The sequence below is a fragment of the Callithrix jacchus genome, chromosome 1 (assembly GCF_049354715.1).
Source record: "Callithrix jacchus isolate 240 chromosome 1, calJac240_pri, whole genome shotgun sequence".
In the NCBI taxonomy this organism is placed as follows: Eukaryota; Metazoa; Chordata; class Mammalia; order Primates; family Cebidae; genus Callithrix; species Callithrix jacchus.
Genome location: NC_133502.1, coordinates 28,461,290 through 28,484,049, shown reverse-complemented (window position 1 = coordinate 28,484,049; position 22,760 = coordinate 28,461,290). Strand labels below are relative to the sequence as shown.

At 57.4% G+C, this 22,760-nt stretch overlaps 1 protein-coding gene across 34 annotated transcripts in view; it reads right to left on the bottom strand.

The window, feature by feature from the left end:
* Window positions 1-22,760, bottom strand: part of MCF2L (MCF.2 cell line derived transforming sequence like) — a 219,336-nt gene that overhangs the window by 77,787 nt on the left and 118,789 nt on the right. For 27 of the 34 annotated variants that reach the window (XM_078333543.1, XM_078333672.1, XM_078333836.1 and 24 more), the window contains 2 exons: window positions 12,794-12,877; window positions 3,744-3,858 (listed from right to left, as the gene is read on the bottom strand). In XM_078333543.1, the coding sequence (XP_078189669.1) occupies window positions 3,744-3,858; window positions 12,794-12,877 (199 nt within the window). The remainder of the gene's footprint in view (window positions 1-3,743; window positions 3,859-12,793; window positions 12,878-22,760) is intronic. The other 7 variants (XM_078334759.1, XM_078334693.1, XM_078334876.1 and 4 more) reach the window with 1 other exon arrangement.

Sequence of the window (22,760 nt, the reverse complement as noted above, 5' to 3'; positions counted from 1 at the left end):
ACACACACCACACACTGACACACGCCATACCCCACACACCCCATACACTCACCCCACACACACCAAACATACCACACATGCCACACACCCCACACTCTCAGACACACACGCCACATCCCACACACCCCACTCACACCACGCACCCCACACACGCACGCCACATGCTCACATTACACACATTCATACCACACAACCACCGCGCATACCACATACACCCCACACCCCACACATGCCACACGATCACATTACACACTCACACCACACACTCAGACATGCCACACGTTCACATTACATACACACACCACACATTTAGACACACATACCACATACACTCAGACACATGCCACACATATTACACACCCCCCACACACGTTACAGGCTCACACTAAACACACAACTCATGCACCATACACACATGCCACACACACCACAGATACATACCACATGCTCACATTACACACACCACCCACCCCAGATGCTCAGCTACCACACATTCACACAAACCACACACATCACACACTCAGACACACACACTGAGTCCGGTGGGGGAGACAGAGGCACAGTGAGCAGTGCTGCTCACAGCTGAACGGAGCTGGCATTTCCAGCATCTGATTTAGACAGGTTGGTGACATAAAAGGCTTCTTCCACTTTTTAAAATCTAAGTGTGACCAGAAAACCTGAGTTTGCACACACAGGCACACAGTGGGGATCCATGCAGCCACCTCTGAGGATCTGGGGCCTGCATGTCCACAGTGGGGATGGGACCCATGCTCCTGCTGCCCCCAGCCAGACCAGGCTCTGCGGCTCGCAGACGGGCAACCTGCCGACTGAGGGGGCTGGAGTGGGTCTGTTCTACGGGTGTCTAGACCCATCTGGACATTCCAGGATCTGAAGAGAAGCAGACAGAAGGGGTAGAGCAGCAGGAGGCTGTGGAAGGTTCTGGAGCACAGGATAAGTAGCGGCATGCACACGTGATCACACACGTGTGTCGCATACCGTGCTCTCGTGGCATTTATGGATGGCCTCTGAGTGCTAAAGATTCTAGAAACATCTCCAGAAAAAGGGATGTGGGTAGCTAAGGGACTCCATGAAGTTTCCCCAACGAAAGAGACAGAAAGGGTCAACAAGCAGGAGGTGCCCCAGCTCACAGCACCAAGAAGCAAGTGCTGACCACAGCCCCGCCTGCTAAGAACAAGTCTGACTGTTCAGCACTGAGTGTGGACACCGTGGGATCTCATTTAGCCCCATGCCGGGAGGTGCCATCAGGGGCCGGGTGCACCTGTCAGGCCAGCCAGTCCCCGGGGCACAGCCTCTTCATCCGTGCAGGCGACAGACAAGGGCCTGGAGGCCTGGGATCACTGCCTTCCCCAAGGACACCCCTCTGGCCACCACCTACGCCTGGCACCTACGTCCTCGGGGTGTGGCCATGTGGTCTGACCCTGGGGCGTTCCCACACCCAGCCATCCCCTCTCTTCAGATATCACCTGTGATTCAGCCTCATTTATGACATGGGCTTAGTAACTGCCTTCCTACCACAGTGCGACTGAGAACCAGGGAGGAACATGTGGGAAGCGTCTGTAGCATCGCAGCCCCTGCCCCTCCAAGCCGGTCCCAGCAGCCCTTCAGGGGGCGTGGCTGCTCGGCCGAGACCCAACACATCCTCTGTGTGCTCAGCTGGACCAGCAGAGCCCGACACATGATGGCTGCAAGATTCTTGCAAAAGACAGGAGACCCAGATCAGAACCACAAACAAACCCAGCACACGGTGATTTGGGGCTGCCAGGATACCGCCACGCACAGGCTTTTGACCACAGGTGGCCACGAGTCCCCATCTTCCTGCCCACCAAGTCGTCCTGCCCCGACACGCCCACCAGGGTGTCCCCGCTCCTGCCTCACCCCACCAAGCGGACAGAGGAGCCTGCCCCCACTCCTCGAGACGTTACTGCAGATGCCGGCTACTGCTACATGGTGACATGTGACATTTATCAGGGTGCCCATGTGCTGTTTTCCAGGTCATGCTGATTTGCCAAGCTCTGGTTATGAGGCCCAGGGTGTTGCTGTTTTCAACAGAAGGACGGAGAAACTTCACGGTGGGCCGCAGCCACGCTGTCACACCGATGGCGAAACGCCTCCTCTGTGTGTGTTTCGCCGGCTTGTGTCATGTGAGGGATACAGATGCTGCATTTAAGGATATTTCTGGTTTCACTTGGTGCAGGGTTCACTAGACCCCAAGCAGAAGCAGCAGCTACAGTGTCTGGTGTGAGGCTGCCGCTCTCAGCATCTTCCTGAAGGCTGGGATGTGCACATCAGATGCCAGACCCCTGCGGCATCTCCCCCAAGTCAGCTTGCAGCTCTCGGCCTGACACTGCTCCCCGTGGGCCACCGGGGAGACGGAGACACAGAGCCAGGCTCCCTACCCTTTCAGAGGATGGGGACCCAGCTCTGCCTGGGACAGAACAGAAAACTGCAGCCCAAGGGAACCATTTTTGCTGACCTGATTTCCCAGTAGCCACCTCTGGGGTCAGTTCTCTCCTGGAAAGGGCAGGAGATGGCCACGCCCCCACGGTCGACCACGCCAGACAAGCCATGTGGATGGGCACTGCCCCGTGAGCATCAGCCCCTGTGCAGACGGCCTCCTTGGCACTAGAAACGCAGAAGCCTGCGTCCCCCAGAGCTCTGCTGATCAAACAGGCACGCGCTGGTGACAGTCTCCTCGGGAGAAAAGCAGTGCCTGGGCTAAGTCAACTTAACAACTGCTGAGCAACGGGGCCTCCAGGTGGTATCGGGAAAAGCAGCAGCTTGGGAGCAGAAAAGCTGGATTCGGGGCCCAGCTCAGATCTGAGGCTGACTACAGAGCTCCACGGAGCCACGATGCAGACAAAGCTCCAACCCCTCAGCAAAACCACGGAGAACTCAGTAATGGCTCCCACAGACCCGAATTCATCCCACACTCTCGGGGACCCCACAATGAAACTTCACAGAGACTCTGCCCCGACCCACAGTTACAGGGGCCCCATGACAGTGAAACCTCACAGAAACGCTGCCTCATCTCACAGACACAGGGACCCCACCGTGGTGAAACTTCACAGAGACTCTGCCCTGACCCACAGTCTCGGGAACCCCACGATGGTGAAACCTCACTGAGACTCTGCCTCGCCCCATAGTCACGGGGACCCCATGATGGTGAAACTTCACAGAGATGCTGTCTTGCCTCACAGTTTCGGGGACCCCAAGACAGTGAAACCTCACAGAGACTCTGCCTTGTCTCATAGTCTTGGAGACCCCACGATGGTGAAACCTCACAAAGATGCTGTCTTGTCTCACAGTTTCGGGGACCCCATGATGGTGAAACCTCACAGAGACTCTGCCTTGCCTCATAGTCTTGGAGACCCCACGATGGTGAAACCTCACAGAGACTCTGCCTTGCCTCATAGTCTTGGAGACCCCATGATGGTGAAACCTCACAGAGACTCTGCCTCGTCCCACAGTCACGGGGACCCCATGACAGTGAAGCGTCACAGAGGCTCCGCCCCATCCCACAGTCTTGGGGACCCCACCATGGTGAAGGAAGCCTCACAGAGGTGCCGCCTCGTCCCACAGTCTTGGGGACCCCACCATGGTGAAGGAAGCCTCACAGAGGTGCCGCCTCGTCCCACAGTTACGGGGACCCCACCATGGTGAAGGAAGCCTCACAGAGGCACCGCCCCGTCCCACAGTGCCTGCCGGCCTCTGAGTGCACGCACCTGGGGATGCCTGTGAGGTAGGTCATGACATTCTGGAACTCCTTGTCCGGGATCTCGCTGAAGGCCGGGTAGTCGGGGAAGGTGATGACTGGGCTTCCGTCCTGCCCCCGCCCACCTGGGGAGAGACCAGAGGCAGGACTTAGGCGAGTGCTCCCGGGGCCACTCAGTCCCACCAGCACCCAGTGCTTCAGTCAGAACCGACGCACGTTCTTCACCATCACATAACTTTTACTTGAAAAAGATGTGTGTCGCGTGAATAAAGTATTTGGGAAGTACATAAAAGTGCCCTGAACTTAGACAATCACCCATTATTGTGGCCACCATGGGGCAGCTATCGTCACCATTCAGTGTCTCCCTTCCGAGCCTTTTTCTACAGGCTTTTTAACCTCAAGGAGATGGAACCAGATAGAGAAGCCTCCTGGCTCCTTCCTAATGCCGAGAACAAACTGTTTCCACGCTTTGTAAATAGCCCAACCATAACTTTAAATATTGTGTGATATTCCACATACACACGTGCCTGACAACCTGCTGCCTGTGCCGTCTGTGGGCTGGTGTAGCTTCTCCCACATCCAATTCCAAAGGGCTCGTACGAGCACGGACTGAGTCACACAGGCTGGGCTCCGGGCCTCCCTGCTGGAGCCGGACGCCGCCCCTGCCACACCACCTTGGCTGGACCGAGTCCACTTCCCTCCCCCGAGCCTGGGCCCAGCCTTGCGACCTGTTTTCCCCACAGGACTCAGCAGAGGTGAGCTTGGGACTCAGGACACTGCAGCTGCCTCTAATCGCCCCCCAGTCATTGGCGAGGTGCCCCATGACTCTGCATCCACCTGCTGTGAGGAGACCCAGCTGCGCATAGAGGGTGGGCTGGGTGAAAGGGCAGGGAGGAGGGGTGTGGGACTGTAGCCCCCGGGATGCCCCGGGACACCCCAGCCCGGCCCCCGCGAGGACGCAGCTGGTGAAGGACCCGGTCAGTGCCCTTTTAGAACTCCAGATCCACTCAATGAAGAATGAGTCAGTAAAATAGGGCTGTTTCAAGCTGCAAAGTATAGGGAAGCTTTTTACATGGAACAGATAACGGTGGGTTTCCCCGCCCCCATCCACGTCCTCACTGAGATGACCTGGGCCTCACACGGTCGGGGACAGCCACAGCTTTGTGTCTTAACAGTGACAGCCCCGCTGCCTCAGGCCCCACAGCCGCTTCCGCTGGCTTCAGGAACTTCTGCTTCTGAGTCTTGGCCAAGCTCAGCCACGCCAGGCAGGGCGGCTTTACTGTCCAGTGATCCTGGGGCACTGGGCCCTCGAGGCTTCCCGTGGCACTTTGTCAGTGCCTGGGTCTGGCCTCCTCCCAGCGCCCCCTCCACAGAGCCCGTCTGGCCCATCAGGACCCCTGGGTGGGACATGATTCTATCTGACATGACCGTTGTCGCCAGACCAGGACGTCACACGAGCGTACCTCATCTCCCCAGCTCCTTCCTAACCTCCTCTGGGGCTCCTGCCTCCAGCCCGTCACAGCAGCCGAGCCTCTTAGCGGGCAGAGCTGAGGGGCACCCACACCCCGTGATGGCCTCCCCTTCACCTGGGACAGCCCAGTCCCTGCAATGCTTGATTCTAATATAGCCCCAAACAGGAAGGCGGCTGCCTGATCCGGCTCCATTGTGCTTTGCCGACCTCTGCCCTCCGAACTCTCCCAGCCCCCCAGTCTCTTGACCTCTGCTCCCGCCTGTGGCGGCGCACAATGCCCCATGCAGTCCTCAACAGAACGTGCCTGACCCTCACTCACAAACCCATCAGCATGGCTAATTCTCACTTCCTCTCTGAAAATTCCTCAGATCCCAACGATAAGAGCCCGAGGAGTGAACACTGCGGCCCTGTGTCCTCCTGAGCCTGTACGACAAACCTTCCTTCGGCCGCTGCCAGGGTGGGGGCTCAAAGCATGTCTCAGCTTCACCTGGCACCTGACACAATTACCAGCTGGGTTCAGCCGGGGCTGAAATTGCCCCCAGGGGCCGGGTATCTGAACCCTCTGTGATCCAGCACAGCCTCAGGAGGAAGCAAAGGCCTATTCTCTCTTCCCAAGCCAGGAGCGGAAGTCCCAGTCTGCCCACTGCGATTCAAAAAGCAGATGCCAAAGCTCCCAGCACCTGTGGTTATGAGGCTGGACGCAGAGTCGGGGGACACAGCCCCTCCCTGGAGAGACCCTCCCACCAAGGTGGGTAGTGCCAGGACCCTGCTGGGCTGAGGGCACCAAGAACAAGCTCTACTTCTGCGTCTGCACCCGGCCTGGTAATTGGAGGCCGACTGAGTGCCGCAGAGGACAGAGGGCTGCAAAGCTCCTGTGCGGTTCAGAGCAGCGCCCAAACCACACAGTGTGGTCCACCCAGCACCAGGGACAGCCCCCGGTCCCCACCCACGTCCAAAAACCGCTGTCCTGGTGGAGACCTGTCACACTTGCATGTGAACTCTTGTACCCAAGCAACTGGGCCTTTGTCCACTTGCTGAGGGGAAGGCAGTGCGGCTCCCTCTCATCCCTGACACCAGAAACAAGTATGACTCCTGTGGTATCTCACCTTAATGTGAGATACACACTCAGTTTAATACACACACAGCCACATACACACAGCTAGACACACATCTACACAGCTACATACACATGCATATGCATGTTCAGGTATGTATATGTATATATATATATACAAACATGCACACCTACACACACGGATACACACATACACAGCTACTCTACACAGATACACAGCTATACACAATCTACACACACACATACAGCTATACATGCACATGTATACACACTACACGTACACACATCTGCACAAACACACTCTTATGGACTAGATGTTTGTCTTCCCCCAAATTCATGTGTTGAAATGTCGATCCCCAAGGGGACGGTGCTGGGAGGTGGGGTCTCTGGGAAGTGAGGAGGCCATGGGAGTGGGGCTCCCGCGAATGGGATTCTGTGGGCTTGTTCTGCTCTCCTGGCCACATGAGGACAGTGAGAAGGCAGCAGTCTGTAAATCAGGAAGTGAGCCCTCACCAGGCAGCATGTCTGCCAGTGCCTTCATCCCAGACTTCCTGCCCCAGAACCAAGAGAGATAAACTCCTGTGGCTTAAACCACCTAGCATAGGGAACTTTGTCACAGCAAGCAGCCTAAGCTGACCAAGACATACATGTAGATATGCATACACCCACCCACATGCACACACACAAAGGTACACACACACACACATCCTGGGCGGGAGGTGAGACACACATGTAGACACACACACACACACACACACCCTGGGCAGGAGGTGAGACACACATGTAGACACACACACACACACACACACACACCCTGGGCAGGAGGTGAGACACACATGTAGACATACACACACACACACACACATCCTGGGCAGGAGGTGAGACACACATGTAGACACACACACACACACACACACACACACCCTGGGCGGGAGGTGAGACACACATGTAGACACACACACACACACACCCTGGGCGGGAGGTGACACACATGTAGACACACACCCTGGGCAGGAGGTGAGACACACATGTAGACACACACACACACACACCCTGGGCAGGAGGTGAGACACACATGTAGACACACACACACATCCTGGGCAGGATGTGAGACACACATGTAGACATACACACACACACACACACCCTGGGCGGGAGGTGAGACACACATGTAGACACACACAGACACACACACACCCTGGGTGGGAGGTGAGACACACATGAAGGCACACACACACCCTGGGCAGGAGGTGAGACACACATGTAGACACACACACACACACATCCTGGGCAGGAGGCATGTGTCATGGCCAAGCCGGGTGACCAAGTGTGTGACGACTCACACATGTGTCCTGCTCATTTTACCCATGGACATGGTGCATCTTACGGTGTCCCTCTTTCTGACGCATCGGCCCAAACCTGGCTTTAGAAACTCACACCCACATGAGCTGCTTAGGAACGAAAACATTCACGTGGTTAACTTACTATGACACCTGAACCCTAAGTTAACTGTCAGGCAGAAAAATCTCAAGAACTAAACAGAAACCTCCTGTGAGTGTGGAGGCACCGAGGAGGCCCGACGTTCCGAAACTGGACGGCAACTCGGAGCTGCACCTCGATGGGCGCCTCTGTCAACACCACAGCTGTGGCAGCGACTCACACCTTCACATACGTTGGTTGCTGGTCTGTCTGAGCAGCCAGAACAAACCACCGTAGACTGGGTGGCTCAAACATCAGAAATTAATCTCACAGCTCCAGCCAGGTAAGCCCAAGGTCGAGGGAGGGCTGGTCTCTTTAGCCCCTTCTAAAGGCACTGGTCCCACCTGGGGCTCCACCTTCACGAGCTCATCTCCCATAGGCCTCACCTCCCCAAAACATCACCTCAGGGGTTAGGGTTTCGACCTCTGAACGTGGAGGGGCACATCCCACAGCAACTGGTTTCCGGTTGTGCAACCATTGATTCCTTGAAGCAGGTCCAGAAAGAAAACATGCGGCTCCGCCCTAACCTACGGGGACTCCTGTCTCAGTCTCACTGCCTTGATTCTCTGCAGAATGCCCAGGGCCACCCCAGTGACCTTCTGTCCATTTCTGTTTCTCTCCCGCAAGGGTGAACCCCTACGGGTGGGGACCCCGTGTCTGTGGCTGATGCTTCAGTGACGCCGGCCTCAGGGAGGGCACTATTGGTCCTTGCAGGCTGGAGCAGCCATGCGGCCTTGGTGAGTGCAGAGTGAGCTTGGGGCCTGGTGGCTGGAGCCTCAGACCGTGTGCCAGGAAGACCCCAGGGTCCTGCCCCCGTTCAAAGCCCTCTCTCAGGACAGCCCAGGCAGCACCGCACTGGAGCCCTGCAGCTCATCTGAGAACTGTGGCTCAGCTCACAGACACGTAAATCCTTAGGACAAGACGTGAGCTGGGACAAACCAACATGGGCCAGGAGACAGGCATGCCTGTAGGAGGGGCTTGTGCAGTGAGGGCCTGGGCAGGTGAGGAAGCAGAGGAGACGAAGGAGATGAGACGAGGGTCTCCAGCGTTCTTCCCGGGAAGAGCTCGGGCCGGGGGAGGGTCCCTACACCAGAGGTGCCTGGGCCTGGGATGGAACAATCCTGTCAAGTCCAGGTCCCTGGATGCCCCCGATGGCTGCCCCTGACCATACCAGGTTCTTGTAAAAGCAAAACGCAGTTCCCCCGAGCTGCACGGACAGTGGGAGGGGGTGACATGCGCAGTGCTGGCGGCCTTCGCGCCGTCCACAGCAGGGATTGGGATGCCCAATGCCAGCGGCCTCCGCGTTCCGGGTGCGGCCTCCGTTTCAGCTTTGTGGTTTTCACCGGTGGCGAGACTGTTCTCAGCGTTTTTTGCTTCAGACCACAAGTTCCTCAATGGTAAATCCTCCCGCCCTGTTTTTAGCTCTTGCTGACGGCCGGCAAGTTGAAGCGTTTTTCTAAGATGACACAAGGCCTGAGTTCTGAGGCCACGACCTCCTCAGGGCCTGCTCCAACCGCCACGCAGGGGACACGCCTCTGCCTCTGGGTTCAGGGCACCCAGCCCTCAGCCTTCAGTAAGAGAGTCGAACGGCTGACTCTCAGGAGGTAGCTCTGCCTCCAAGATTCTTGGAGAAGAACAATCAAGAATTTACATGTAGGATATTTCCTGATTTTACACCCAATTCCTTGTTCCCCAAATCTCAGAAAACTAGAGGGGACAGTAGGGTGGCATGTCCTGTGGCTTCTGGTTAAGCAAGGTGCTTTCAGGACGATGTCACTGTGGGGTAGAGAATGTGGATGACGCAGGATGCAGGCTGGACTGGGAGCTGCCGTCTGCAGTGGCAGATTCCAGGGGCCATGTCTGCAGCTCGTCCCTAACTGTGGGTGGCCATGCCAAGGAGTTCAGAGCCCCCAGGGCAGAGACACCTCTCACTTGGCTGCCTTTCAAAAACTGCCTGGTTTGGACCAGGACCTGGACAGAGCTGCAGGGTTCTGCATGGCACCTGCACATCTGCAGACAACAGAGGCAGAAGAGAGGGGACCGCACAGGTCACAGGGCAGCCCTGGCTCCGCGGCAGACAGTGAGGGGCACATGCGAATGTCTGCAGGGAGAGGAAGTCGGCAGCACACGTGGAACCCATCGCAGAGTCTCCTCTTGAAAAGGAAACTTTGGAGCCGCTCCTCCCTGATGTCTTCAGTTCTTTGCTCTGGACTTCATTGCAGGCACCAAAAGACCAGGGAATGAAGCAAAAGTCCACGGAACGGGCTGGGGGGTGGTCGGCCTGTGGGCTCCAGCTATGATGAGGGACCTCACCCGGCCGGGCCCCACGGCTACAGTGGTCAATGTGCAGGGGCGGCAGGTAGGGGAGTTAGTGTTTCCTTTGAGTGGAGTGACACGGTGACCGCAAGTCCCGCAGGTGGTGTTGGGGTTGGGGGGAGCCCCGCTTGGGGCAGCTGTCAGGATGGCAAATCTCTGAGCCAAATTCACCCTGAGTCCAAGGTGGCCCCTTTTCACACTCGGTTCCAGGAGCCTGAAAACGTGACTTTATTTGGAAAAGTCTGTGCAGAGGTAACTAAGTTCTCCAGATGAGACCGTAATGGATTAGAGAGTGGGCCCTAAACCTCGTGTCGGGTGTCCTGGGAGAAAGGCAGAGGGGCTCCCTGCAGGTGAGGCGGCCGCAGGAAGACACCAAGGGACACCAAGAAACGCCCGTGCCCCAAAGCTGGAGGAGCCTCTGGAAGGGACGCCGCCCATGGAACCTGAGAGGAGCCCCTGTGTCATGTTTCAGTCTCCCTGTGCCTGGCTCCTGTCATGTGGATGCAGAAGGGGGCTTCATGGCAGGAACCCAGAGCACAGGTGCAGCCTCAGGACGCAGCTGTGCTGGACGCAGTGAGGAGGTGATGGGGTAACTGGAGACCCACACACCAGAGGGCTGCCACGGACTTCATCCAAAGCCACGCACATCTGCAGGAGAAGCGCCAGCTGACACCGATCTGTCTCAGATGCGGTACTGTTGCTACAACCTGGATCCTGAGAACAGCCTGGCCTGCACGGGGTCCCACCCCAGCTGGGCCCATGGCTGAGCCCTCAGGATGTGGCTCTGGGCTGGGCGCACCTCTAGGAGTCAGGGGGCAGCTGTGAGCAAGCCCAGCCCTCAGGAGGGACCCTCATCACATACAGGAAGACAGCACAGGTGAGGAGGGAGAGGGTGTGGCCGAGGGCATGCCTCTGAGCAGGGGCCTGAGGGGACGGGCCAGCCCCAAGCCCCTTGGAAAAAATGGGCTGCAGGGAGAAGGGCTGCTGCGCAAAGGCCCTGAGGCTGGCCCGAGGCAGGGGATGGGGAGGCAGCCTCCAAGGTGTGGGCAGGAGACGAGAGCAGGCAGTGGTGGCACAGGGGAGTCCGGCTTTTATTCCAGGAGGGAGAGGAGCCCACGGAGGCTTCAGTGTGGTTCCCAGGACCTCTGACGCTCCGGCAGTGATCAGCGTGCAGGTCTCTGCTCGGGTCTCCAGGTCCGTGTGGAGGGTCGCCGGGCTGTGATCGCCTCTGAGCCCCATTCCTCCAGCTCCCTGCGATGGGCTTGGCAGAGCTCTGTTCCCAGCTGCAGTGCCGAGGGCCCAGGTTCCTCCACGGGGCGGCTCTCATCCTGGTCCGGCGGCCTCTGCTTCCTTCAGGGCCACACAGAGAACTCCCCGGTGTCAAATCCCTCCTGCACCTGGAGTCTCTCATGTCAGGAAGAGCACATGCCTTTTAAGGGCTTGGCTGATTGGGTCCGGCCCACCAAGGAAGGTCTTAAAGTAGCTGATTTGGGAGCCTTACATTCATCTGCAAAATGCGCTCACAGAGCTCCTGGGGTGGCATCTGAGGAACCACTGAGAAACGGTGGTGGCTGGGGCCGTCCCAGGCACCGCTGGATGGGGGCATGACCTGGCATCTGGAGGAAGGTCAAGGCTGGAGGTCTAGGTCAGGGTCCCTGCTCGTGGCAAAGCCGTGAGTCTCTCTGGAGTTGAGGAAGGGATTAAGGGAGCTGAGGATGCAGGAGGAACCAGCAGAAACCACAGTGCCTCTCCTGAGCCATCACTGCACCTGGTCCCCGATGCAGGGAGCTTGGAGCCCTTGACCTCTGGGAGTTTTCAGTTCTCAAAGATTACCCGCTCCCTCCCCTCCTCCTCCTGGGTCACAAGACCATGGACAGCAGGGGCCAGGCCCGGGACGGCTCTCCTCCTCCTCAGGCCATTGTGTTGCTGGCTGTCTCTTCAATGTTGTTCTCGTAAAACCCATGAGCTGCACCTTGGCCTCTGACAGTCAGCCTCCCTCAGACTCCAAGTCCCGGCCTGGGGTGCAGGCTGGCCCTGGGGGTGCAGGTGCAGGATAGAGGCTCCCACCATGCCAGTCATGGAGTGGGGGCGGAATGCAGAGAGGCAGAGGCCGACTCCCAGGAGCACTGTGTCCTCAGTGCCAGGGCACCCTCATGGCCCAGGAAGGGCACGCATGTGTGTGGGGTTTTTTTCCGATGGGTCCTGTTGGGCAGATTTGTTCACATAAGAACAGCATCTGCACAGCTCAGGGACACTTCAGGCGCCCTTGCCGCACCCACACAGGGGGCTGGGAGCCTCACTGTGTCCCCATGTCCACAGGTGGGCCAGACGCAGGGCTGGAGGCTGCAGTGGACAGAACATGGCCTGGGAGGGTGGCCAGAGCAGCCAGAAGGTGCCCGGATGCAGCGGGAACTGGGGGTCACTGAAGCCCACGGGCTCGGCACCCACACACCACGCACGTCTGTACCTGGAGGCCACAGTCAGTAGTGCCCAGGCTGCGTCCCGCTGGGGACCCTGACCTTCCTCCGCCTACCTCCTCCCAGTGGCCGTGTGCCAAGTGCATGGAGCTGCCTGATGAACAGAGATGGGGAGAGCCTCCAGGTCATAGGTCAGACCCAAGGCAGTGAACGAGCAGCCCTCAGATGACCCTTCCCAGCTCCAGCCCAGGCCAGGACCCAGACCTCTCCCTCTCCACGCTGTCCCGGCTTCCGGAACTCACCAGACAGGTAAGCAAAGCGCTTCTTCAGCTGGTCCTGGATGTCAGCAGCGCAGAGCGGGACGATGTCCTGGTGCATGATTTCATCTGTGGGGAAGAGAAAGCATGCGTCAGTCCCGAGAAGCTGCCCCCAGCGCAAGCGCCCACTGATCTCATGCAGAGCCGGCACTTCCACGGGCACCTGCGGGAGCCACGTCGTGTGGCTGGAGAAAGGCTTTTCAGTTTCCAATACGGAGAGGCCTTTCACTTCTCAGCGCACAAAAGCTGTGTGTTGAGTGATTCGCCATCAATGTTTATAGTGTGGTATAAGAGGTCCAGAGAGAGAGAGACTGAGGCAGAGAGAGCGAGGGACAAAGACAGACACCTGGGCAGAGGGGAGGCAGGAGAGCGGCGGCAAAGGGCTGGGTCCTGGCTCCTTGGATGAATTCGCTTTGGCCAGAATCTCACCCACATCGGGGAACACGTTCAGATGATCCCTGGCCCACACCTGTTGCAGGTGGAATAACTTGTGGCCCATGAGGAAAACCTGGCCAAGGAACAGGCCACTGCCACCGCACACACGGGACACTCGGGGGTCTGTGCCACACCTCTGGCCTCACCATTAGCTGGATACAAATGAGACAGGATGGCAATGGCAGGGCCAACCCCCACATCCATCCCTGCACGAAGCAGGCTGCAGATGGGTCTGGATGCACTGCTGCACCTACAGCCACCGGGCCAGCACTGGCCAGGAGCATGGAACCAGCACTGGCTGGGAGCACAGGGCCAGCACCGGCTGGAAGCATGGAGCCAGCACCAGCAGGGAGCACAGGGCCAGCACCGGCCAGGAGCATGAGGCCAGCAAGACCCTCCAGGGAAAGCCATGTGGACTGACAGGCTGGCAGTCTCAAAGCAGGTGCCAGGTGCTTGTGCCTCGGGGACACGGACCTGGAGCAGATGAGATTTCTGGCCAGTGCTCTCATCACACAGACACATTTTCACCTGAACAGCCACTCAGTTTCCCTCTAAGATGTGGGACTCACGCTGACGGCCTGAGAATGGCTTAAACACTCAACTCCTCCCCACCTGAGGACCCAGGCCACCCACAGCCTGAAGATATGGGTCAGAGAGGTGTTTGTACCTGGAAATTCCCAGTGGAGGCCGAGAGATAATATTGACCTGGCATCAGGCTTAAATCCTGCTCCTCCAGTCTTGCAGACAAGCAAGTGTAAACACAGGACTCAGGGAACCCACGGGGTCCCCTCCTGGGCTGCAGCCCTGCTGGCTACCGGGCTGGTTTGCCTCCAAGCTGGAGACAACCCCAGTGCTGGTGACAGAGCAGCGGAGCCACGGTGTCACGGGGCTGCCAGAGCCACACAGATGTTGAGGCCCTTCCACTGAGTCTTGCAGGGAGAGCTCAGGGCACAGATCTGTTCCCAGTACACAGCCACGTCTCAGCAATGGCTTATTTTGTGGGAGGACAGAAACAGTCACGCCGGTAAAATGTGAAATACTTTTTTACACTCCAGGCGAGGTGACTCCCACTGGTGCACACCTCTCTTTAGAACCTGCATCTGGCGCAGCTGACGGCAGCCTAGACTACACAGCTGAACATTCAGATTTTGCATTGCGTTTTTCTCTCTCACCAGGAGCAGCTGCAGCCTCAGAGAGGAAACCAGGGGGCGCCTTCCTCAAACCCAGCGTCTGCTCACCGTGGAGAAGCACATGGCTGACACAGACCACGGCGGGGAAGGCTCTCCCTGGAGTTTTCAGAAATTCTGGGGGCTACAGAAAAGACTGTGCTACTGTGAGTTGGCAGGTCTGTCATGGGGGTCAGCTTGGACAGGGGCTGCCACAGTCAATGGAGGAGGCTGGCGGCTGGGCTCACCGGGGCCTGGACACGATCGGGGAAGCATCACCCATGTCTCCCCTCCACACTTCAACCTCCAGATGCCATTGACTGCGAGTCAGGCATCGAATGGACATTTCCACAATGACTCCCAGACTCCACGGTGGCAGCTCCAGGAGGCGGGCGGCGTGTTCCCTAATAGCTCGGGCATTCCTGACGCAGCTCTGGACCTCGCCTGCACCTGCACTGGGACTCTGCTGACAGCAGACATCTTTCCTGTGTGTCAGAGATAGACAGACACCACCCACCGCCCCCTCCATGTCCAGAGAGTGGTGCATGAAGTGGAAGTGGCCTCTGGGACAGGCTGTCCATGGGGGCCTCCTTGTACCCCCTCCAGGGGCTGGCCACACACTCAGAGTTCCTCAGACAGGTGAGGTTCAGGCCAGGAGCCCTTGCTCAGTGGCCCCTCTGTGGCCAGTCTGACCCCACTCTATTTCCTATGGAGACACCATCTTGGAGAGGACCTTCTTCAACTCCTCGCCAGCCAGGGGCCCTCCCGGCATGCTGCACACTCCATGGGTGCCCGCAAGCCCCTACTCAAGACTGTAGGGACCATGCCTGGATCCCCACCCTCCTCACAGGGCCCGGCCCAGCAGCCCTCCCTGCTAACGAAGTGGAGGAAGGGAGGGGGGCCTTCTCAGAGCAGCCTGTGGAATCCAGTGCCAAGGCCCCGACCCCTCACAAGCAGGCTCCCACTCTCTGAGTGTCTCACAGGCCCACAGGGGTCAAAGCACCACCTATCCACCATCCACACCACCTGCCACCATTTACACCACCTGTCTACCGTCCACACTGCCTGTCCACCATCCATGTTGCCTGTCCAGTGTCCACACTGCCTGTCCACTGTCCACCTGCCACCGTCCATGCCGCCTGCCACTGTCCACATCACCTGTCCACCGTCCACACTGCCTGTTCACCATCTACACTGTCTGTCCACACTGCAGCATCCACCTGCTGGTAGCCCCTGGTGCCTCTGGATTCCTTGGGTCAGGACAAATTCTAAATATCATCCCTTAGATCAAATGCTTCGTTTTGGGTTTGAAAAACAGGGTTCCCCTCTGCATGATCAGAAACTGCACACGGCTAAGCTCGTACAAATAAACTCTAAAAAATCACGGGCCGGGTGCAGTGGCTCACGCCTATAATACCAGCACTTTGGGAGGCTGAGGTGGGTGGATCATGAGTTGAGAACATCCTGGCCAATACGGTGAAAGCCTGTCTCTACTAAAAATCCAAAAATTAGCTGAGCATGGTGATACCAGCCTGTAATCCCAGCTACTGGGGAGGCTGAGGCAGGAGAATTGCTTGAATCCAGGAGTTGGAGGTTGCAGTGAGCCGATATCTCACCACTGCACTCCAGCCTGGTGACAGAGCAAGACTCCATCTTCAAAAAGAAAAAAAAATCACTGCATCTGAAGCGGTCACCGGCCACTCCATGAAGCTGAAGAGGCCGAAGGGCGCTCTTTGAGCACCATCAGTGTTGGCCTTTTCCTGCTCCTCACACAGACCATCGGCAGCCGGAGGCCCTGGGATATTCAGTGTGTTGGGTGTTTCTGTTTACATGTGTAAGTTGTCATTCTTCCTGATTTTTTGAATCCACTCGAGTGATGGGAAGTTCTGCACTTATGATCACACTTTTTAAAAAGTTCCAATCGACTTAATTTTGCAGCTATAAGACTAAGAAGCTCACGGAAGGACAAGGGTGGCACCCGGTTGAGGAGGCAGGTCCCCGAAGGAGATGCAGGCAGGTGAGCGTGGCCTCGTGGCGCTCCATCCTCTTGGACATCTGGGAGGCGGTGGGCTCCGCACCCGTCTTCAGCACCCAAGCCCAGGCCAGCTCCTCTGTGGGAGTGCCTGATGGCCTGACTTCCTGCCCCAAGCAACACCCCAGTGATGACCCCACAGCTCGGAGGCAGGTCTGAGAGGGGAGGGTTAGGGCAGGTCTGAAGGCGAGGGTTAGGGTCTCACGTCTGAGGCCTAGTGGAGGTTGCCCGTCCACTCCCCTGGTGTGCGGGTCACTTCCTGCATCCTGCACATCTGGGCAGAGGCGGCAGGGGAGGCCAGTGTGGGGGTGGCCAGGCCTTCCCCTGGCCGAGTGCAGCAGCCCCACCTGGGAGGGCCGATCTCTTCTGGTCACCTCGGGGATGACAGGTGGGAAGGGCAGAGGTGCCCTTGGCTCAGTGGATACACAGGTGAAGCCCACCACCAAGCTTTCCTCACAGAAAATAGGGTTCTGGCTCCTGGCCAGGTGACAGTCCAGGGAGGTGGAACCACGTGTCTATCTTTAGATCCCTTTGTTCCAACAAAATGAGACGCCTGAAGCAAACTTCCTTCCTCTTGCAAACTGACTTGAAGACTGGCTTTATTTGAGGACAATTTCATCCTGAAAACCGGGAGTCGGGGAGCGGGAGGTGGGAGAGCGGCCGAGACGTCTGAGCAGCATCCCGGGCACCCCTTCCAACCTGGGGTGACCTCGGCTTTGCTGACAAGCAGCAGAGAGAATGCAGGAGACGGAGCTGGGAGCCGGTGGGGCCAGATACCGCTCATAGTGTGGGCGGGGTGGCACATCACAGATGGATCTCAGTGGGACCCCAGTAACCCACTCACGTGGCCACTCAGTGGGGGTGGGGGGGTGCACCCTCACAAGTGGAGCTGGGTGAGACCCTGGAACCCACGCATGGTGTGGGGGGGTGCACCCTCACAGGTGAAGCCAGTGGGGTCCCAGGAACCCATGCATGGTGTGGGGAGTGCATCCTCACAGGTGAAGCTGGGTGAGACCCTGGAAACCACTCATAGGTTAAGCCGGTGGGGCTCCAGGAACCCACACATGGTGTGGGGGGGTGCACCCTTACAGGTGGAGCTGGGTGGGCCCCTGGAAACCCCACATGGTGTGGGGGGGGGCTGGTGCATCGTCACAGGTGGAGGCAGCCAGGCAGCTCCTGGCAGCAGGAAGAGCCCCAGGTGCAGCCGGAAAGCCCGTCCCTGGTGCTCACTGGTGACCGTGGGCAGAGGAGAGGACAAGGCCCTCCACACAGCAGCCTGGGGCTGTGGGGCACAGTCCATCGTTTGCCAATTGTCTCCTTTTCTGTATGTCTGGCAAAAAGCCCATTCCCAAAGCCTTCTGCATCCTGTCCATCAGACAGGACAGTCGTGCCTTTTCCAAGTCCAAGGCTGAGCATCGGATGGGATTACGTCTCTGAATCGCCCAGCAGGAGGCCCTCCCCAAGCCCATCCATGAGGCTCTTCGACCCAGGAAGAGCAGGGCTGCAGAGCAGGGCAGTAAGAAAGGCAGGCCACAAAATCAGAACAAAATTTAAATTCAGTAAGGAGAATGCTCAAAACCACAGGCTTCAGACAAGGGCACCCCAGGAGGCCAGCATCCCGTCCCCTCCAGACAAGCTCCTAACACCGTGAGTCAGGGAGGAGAACCAGTGTCCCATCCCTGCTGCTGGGACAAGAGGGGCATCCACATGTGTTTGTAATGTACGTTTGGGGCTGTTGGATTTCGAAGTCCAGAGGTTTAAGGTCTATCCTGACTTGCTTGGCAGAGTTCTCATTTACATTAAATCCCAAATATTTTTAATGGCCCATTTGCTAGTGGATTAGGTATAAATATCTCATTTACTTAAATCACCTGGTTCACTAAATATTCTTTTTCTGATCTCAGAAAGCTCAACCTTGACACATTTTAAAATAAAAGGCCCTGCCAGAAAAGATGGTCAACAGAAGTGGTGATAAGGCAAATGCAGCTCCATCCACAGCGGGTGTCATCTCAGACCCGCAAAACCAACCGGCAAGGGCCAGGAGCCGGCGGACCCCCACATGGGGTGCGGGTGTCAGCACACAGCCACCTGCAGAACCCCCCAACGCCCTTTGGAGGGAGATGGTTTGCGCCTCGGGCAGGGAGGATGCTCACGCCCGCCGGGTGCTTGGCGAATCTCTTCCGGGGTCGTCTCCACGCTGCCTCGCCCACAAGCCCTGGGTTCCCCGACGCAGGTGGCGTGAGAATGCCCTGGAATGTGTCCTCAGCACACGTGGGTGTGCTGTTTGGGACCAAGCTCCTGCCTAGACCCCAAAAGACCAGACTGGAAATCAAAACCAGGTCCCCACGCTCACCAGGGAAATCGAAGTGTTATCTGACCTCGGAGAAAACAGGAGAGAGAGGAGGTGTCTTCCCACCAGGCCAGGCTCGCTCGTGGCTCAGAGGTGCCTATTTTTGTTGTTGTTCTCAGCTTGTTTGATACATAAAAGGACAATCAAAATGGTGGTCAGAATCTCCATTTTTAATGCATTCTTAGGATGCCGGCCACCCAGACAGCATTACTTCAGGTAGATGGAGAATTACCCAACTGTCTCTGTCTCGAAGATAGTTTGCTTAGATTTTAAAAAGACCTAACTTCATGGGTTATGGTGGTGAATTTAACCATGAGAATTAAATATAAAAGCGTGAAGGCTCCGAGCTGCCCGCAGACATCGGGGAGGTGGGGGTTTCATGAGGGTGAAGGCCAGAGTCCAGGGGCTGGGACACGGCCACCCATAGTCCCGTCCCCTGTGATGAAGGCGTAAGACTTCACCATAGCTTAACCACACATTCATTGTGGTGCTTTAAAAGTCAAGCCTAAATGCATTCTTCACACTGTCAAAAAGATACACTTTGGGAGGCCAAGGTGGGCGAATCGCTTGAGGTCAGGGGTTCGAGACCAGCCTGGCCAACATGGCTAAACCCCCTCTCTACTAAAGATACAAAAATCAGCTGGGCATGGAGGCAGATACCTGCAGTCCCAGGTACTCAGGGGGCTGGACCACTTGAACCTGGGAGGCAGAGGTTGCCATGAGCTGAGATTGTGCCACTGCACTCCAGCCTGGGAGACAGGACGAGATTCCATCTCAAAAAAAAAAAAAAAGATACACATACTAAACACCCACATAAGCACAAAGTTTGTCACGTGACTGCTCTTGGCCTGGGCCACACGCAGGTGCAGGGACCTTCTGCTTCTTCGAGCTTGACGTAAGTCTGGCAATCACCTAACATGAAAGTAATCCTTACAACACAGAGTTGCCTGAAGGGGACCAGTGGGTTGTGTTTCTCCTGCTGTCTCTCTGTGCTTACAAAGGACAGTGACTGAGGCGACCCATCGCGTCTGCTCAGGTTCTGCTTCCTTCAGCCCCGTGCATACGCCCGCCCTGCGCCCGGTGCCTCCCTGGAGTTCTTATTCTAGTTCACGGACCCAAGAGCTGCCTGCCTCCAGAATTGCCAGCACAGCCCGAGAGACTCTCAAATGACACGGGTCAATCTTCTGCAGGTAGTTCCTCTCCCTCTGCCCCATGGTGGCCATGGCCCACTCAAGTGATTTCAGAACCACGACGCAGGGGTCTCAAGGTGAGGCTCCCAGGTCACTCGGACGCTGGGGTCACGGGTTAGACCCCCACTGTTCTCAAGGTCACACTCTCTGAGCCAGGGAAACCAGGAAGGTCTGTCCTCACAGGGGTACTTGCCCGCTCACCAGCTTGCATTTTCACAAAGGCTTCCTGATATCAGAAAAATGGCCTGAGTGCAGTTTCAGCCAGGTGGGCTGCAGCACCCACCCCCCACACCACATCTGGCAGGATCTGCACGGGGCTAGGTCTGAGCACGTTGGTATACTTGGGGGTAGCCAAGTCTGCTTGGGGGTAGCCACACCATACACGCAACGGCTTCTGAGCTAGAACAACTTAAAACATCATGCGGCAGAGGGGCCAGAGACCAAAATGACTGAGAGCCACCGTCTGAGTGACACAGGAGGCCAGGTTTGAGGATGAAGGACTCAGGTCCTTCCGGAGTTCAGAGACCCTGGCCCCTCCCCGTCTCCCCTGAGGGTCGCGCCACTGCCCCAGTGGGCTCCACAGACTGGCTCCTGGCCCTGCCACCTCCAGTCGCCACCAGCTGCGCGGTACCCATGGCCCCACTACCTCGCACACCCTGCCAGGGACCTGGGCCTGCCTTGGGGGCTGAGCCAGACCTTGAGCATGTGAGGCTCCAGGCCGTGCTCCTGGGCCAGGTGCTCAGGGCGCTCTGATGTGACAGCTGAGTGGCAGGGCTGGTGGCCCTGCAGGGAGCATTTCCACAGGGCCCGGATCCAAGGGTCTTGATCATCTTAGGGTCTCCCGCCAGCCCCCACTGAGATGCACACATCTCTCCCTTTCTCTCCTGGAGACTGCACGGGGTACACCTGCCCTCCCAGCCACTGCCTTCCAGTGCCTGTCCTGCTCGGAGGCAGCTGAGCCCTCACACAGACCCCCTGCCTGTGGGAAGGGTCACACCTGGAATGGCTGGGGGTCCAGGGAGCAAGGGCATGCCAGGGTGACCCCTCGGGGTTAAGATGAGGACCACCCTGTGCTCCTGGAGGGAGGATCAGGCCAGAAGGACAGTCTTCTTACACCGGGTGCCAGTGCAGGGAGTGAGTTGTCACAAGGACCGAGGGAGCATGAAGCCTCATCATCCTCGTTTCAAAGACGGGGAATTCAGCTATGAGCACTGCAGGGCGGGCAGTGTCAGGACTAAGCTCACACCGTCCACTCCAGCTCCTGGGACCTTCACTGCCACGGGTTCAACAGTGAGGCTACGGAGAGGCTCTCACAGCGGGCTGGGAGGGTGACAGTATGCATCTGTTTCCAGGCTGATGAATGGTGGGACAGGGCAGGCTTGTGGGCAAGAAGGCAGGGACACGGCAGGGCACGGCCTCCTGTTGCACAGGAGCTGCCCAGAGTCACGGAAGATTGTTGAGAAAAACATTATGCTTACCCGGCCCCGTGGCTTCCTTGTGGAGAATACCTTTTAGTTTGCAATTAGTGGTAAGTGGGTAACAGCTGCCTACTTGGAATATTTTTGAGTTATGAGTAGGAAAACCTGTTTATTAATAATCAGCACCTATTAAGAGAGAATAAATACGTGGATCAGAATCTGCTCGGGGCCTTCAGCCTGGAAAGGTGTCAGCCCCTGAGGCTCTCAGCTCCACAGGCTGCTGGCCCCCTGGACAGACCCACTCTGTTGTTCTGTCTGGGTGTCTGCCTCTCATTTCCTTCAGCGCCGCCTGGGTGGGGGTCTCCCAGCCGAGCTGAAGCTGCATGCCCGACGATTCTCACTGAACAGCCCCATGGACTCAGCTCTGCTCACTGTGCAGGTCGTGAATGGAGCCTTTGGCTGGTTCCTCCCGTCCTGAGCTTACAGCTCCTGGTAGTGGTATATATTTAAGGTACACAGGTGTTGTTTTTACATAGTTCACATTGTGAAACGATGGCCACCACCAAACTCACTGGCATGTCTGTCACCCCCCGTAGCTGCCCTTTCCTTTTGCAGTTAGAGTATTCAACATCCACTCCCATCAAACCTCATGTACAAATACAGTGTTAGCCACAGTCACCATGAACAGATCACAGCCACCATGAACAGACCACTACCACCTTGAACAGAACACAACCACCTTGAAAAGACCACGGCCACCTCGAACAGACCACGGCCACCACAAATAGACCACAGCCACCCCAAACAGACCACAGCTGCCACAAACAGACCACGGCCACCTCATACAGACCACAATCACCACATACAAACCACAGCCACCATGAACCAATCACAGCTGGCATGAACTGACTATGGTCACCACAAACAGACCACAGCCACCAAGAACAGACCACCATGGCCACCATAAACAGATCATGGAAGGCAGGTGGGAACTTCCCTGCACTGCCAGGAGCTGTGTCACTCAGACCTCAGGTTCAGGGAACCAGGATCTCAGCCACAGGGTGCTGATAGCCAGGCCCACTGGAGGCTCAGCTCGGGCATGGGGCTGGGACTTGTGCTTCACTTCCGATAATGACACGGCAGGAGCCAGGCTTGGCCCGCTCCCCACGAGGTGCTGCAGGATCACCCAGCGAGGCCAGATGTGCTCACCCAGGTGCATCTCCTTTGAAGGGGCTGCCTGGCATTCACGATCCAGAAACCACATACTTCAGGAGCTGGAACTCTGCCTCACTGCTGTGGCAAAGCCATCCTGGGGCCACATGGCTCTGCAGGTACAGTCCAACCCTGACTTTCCTCCCGGG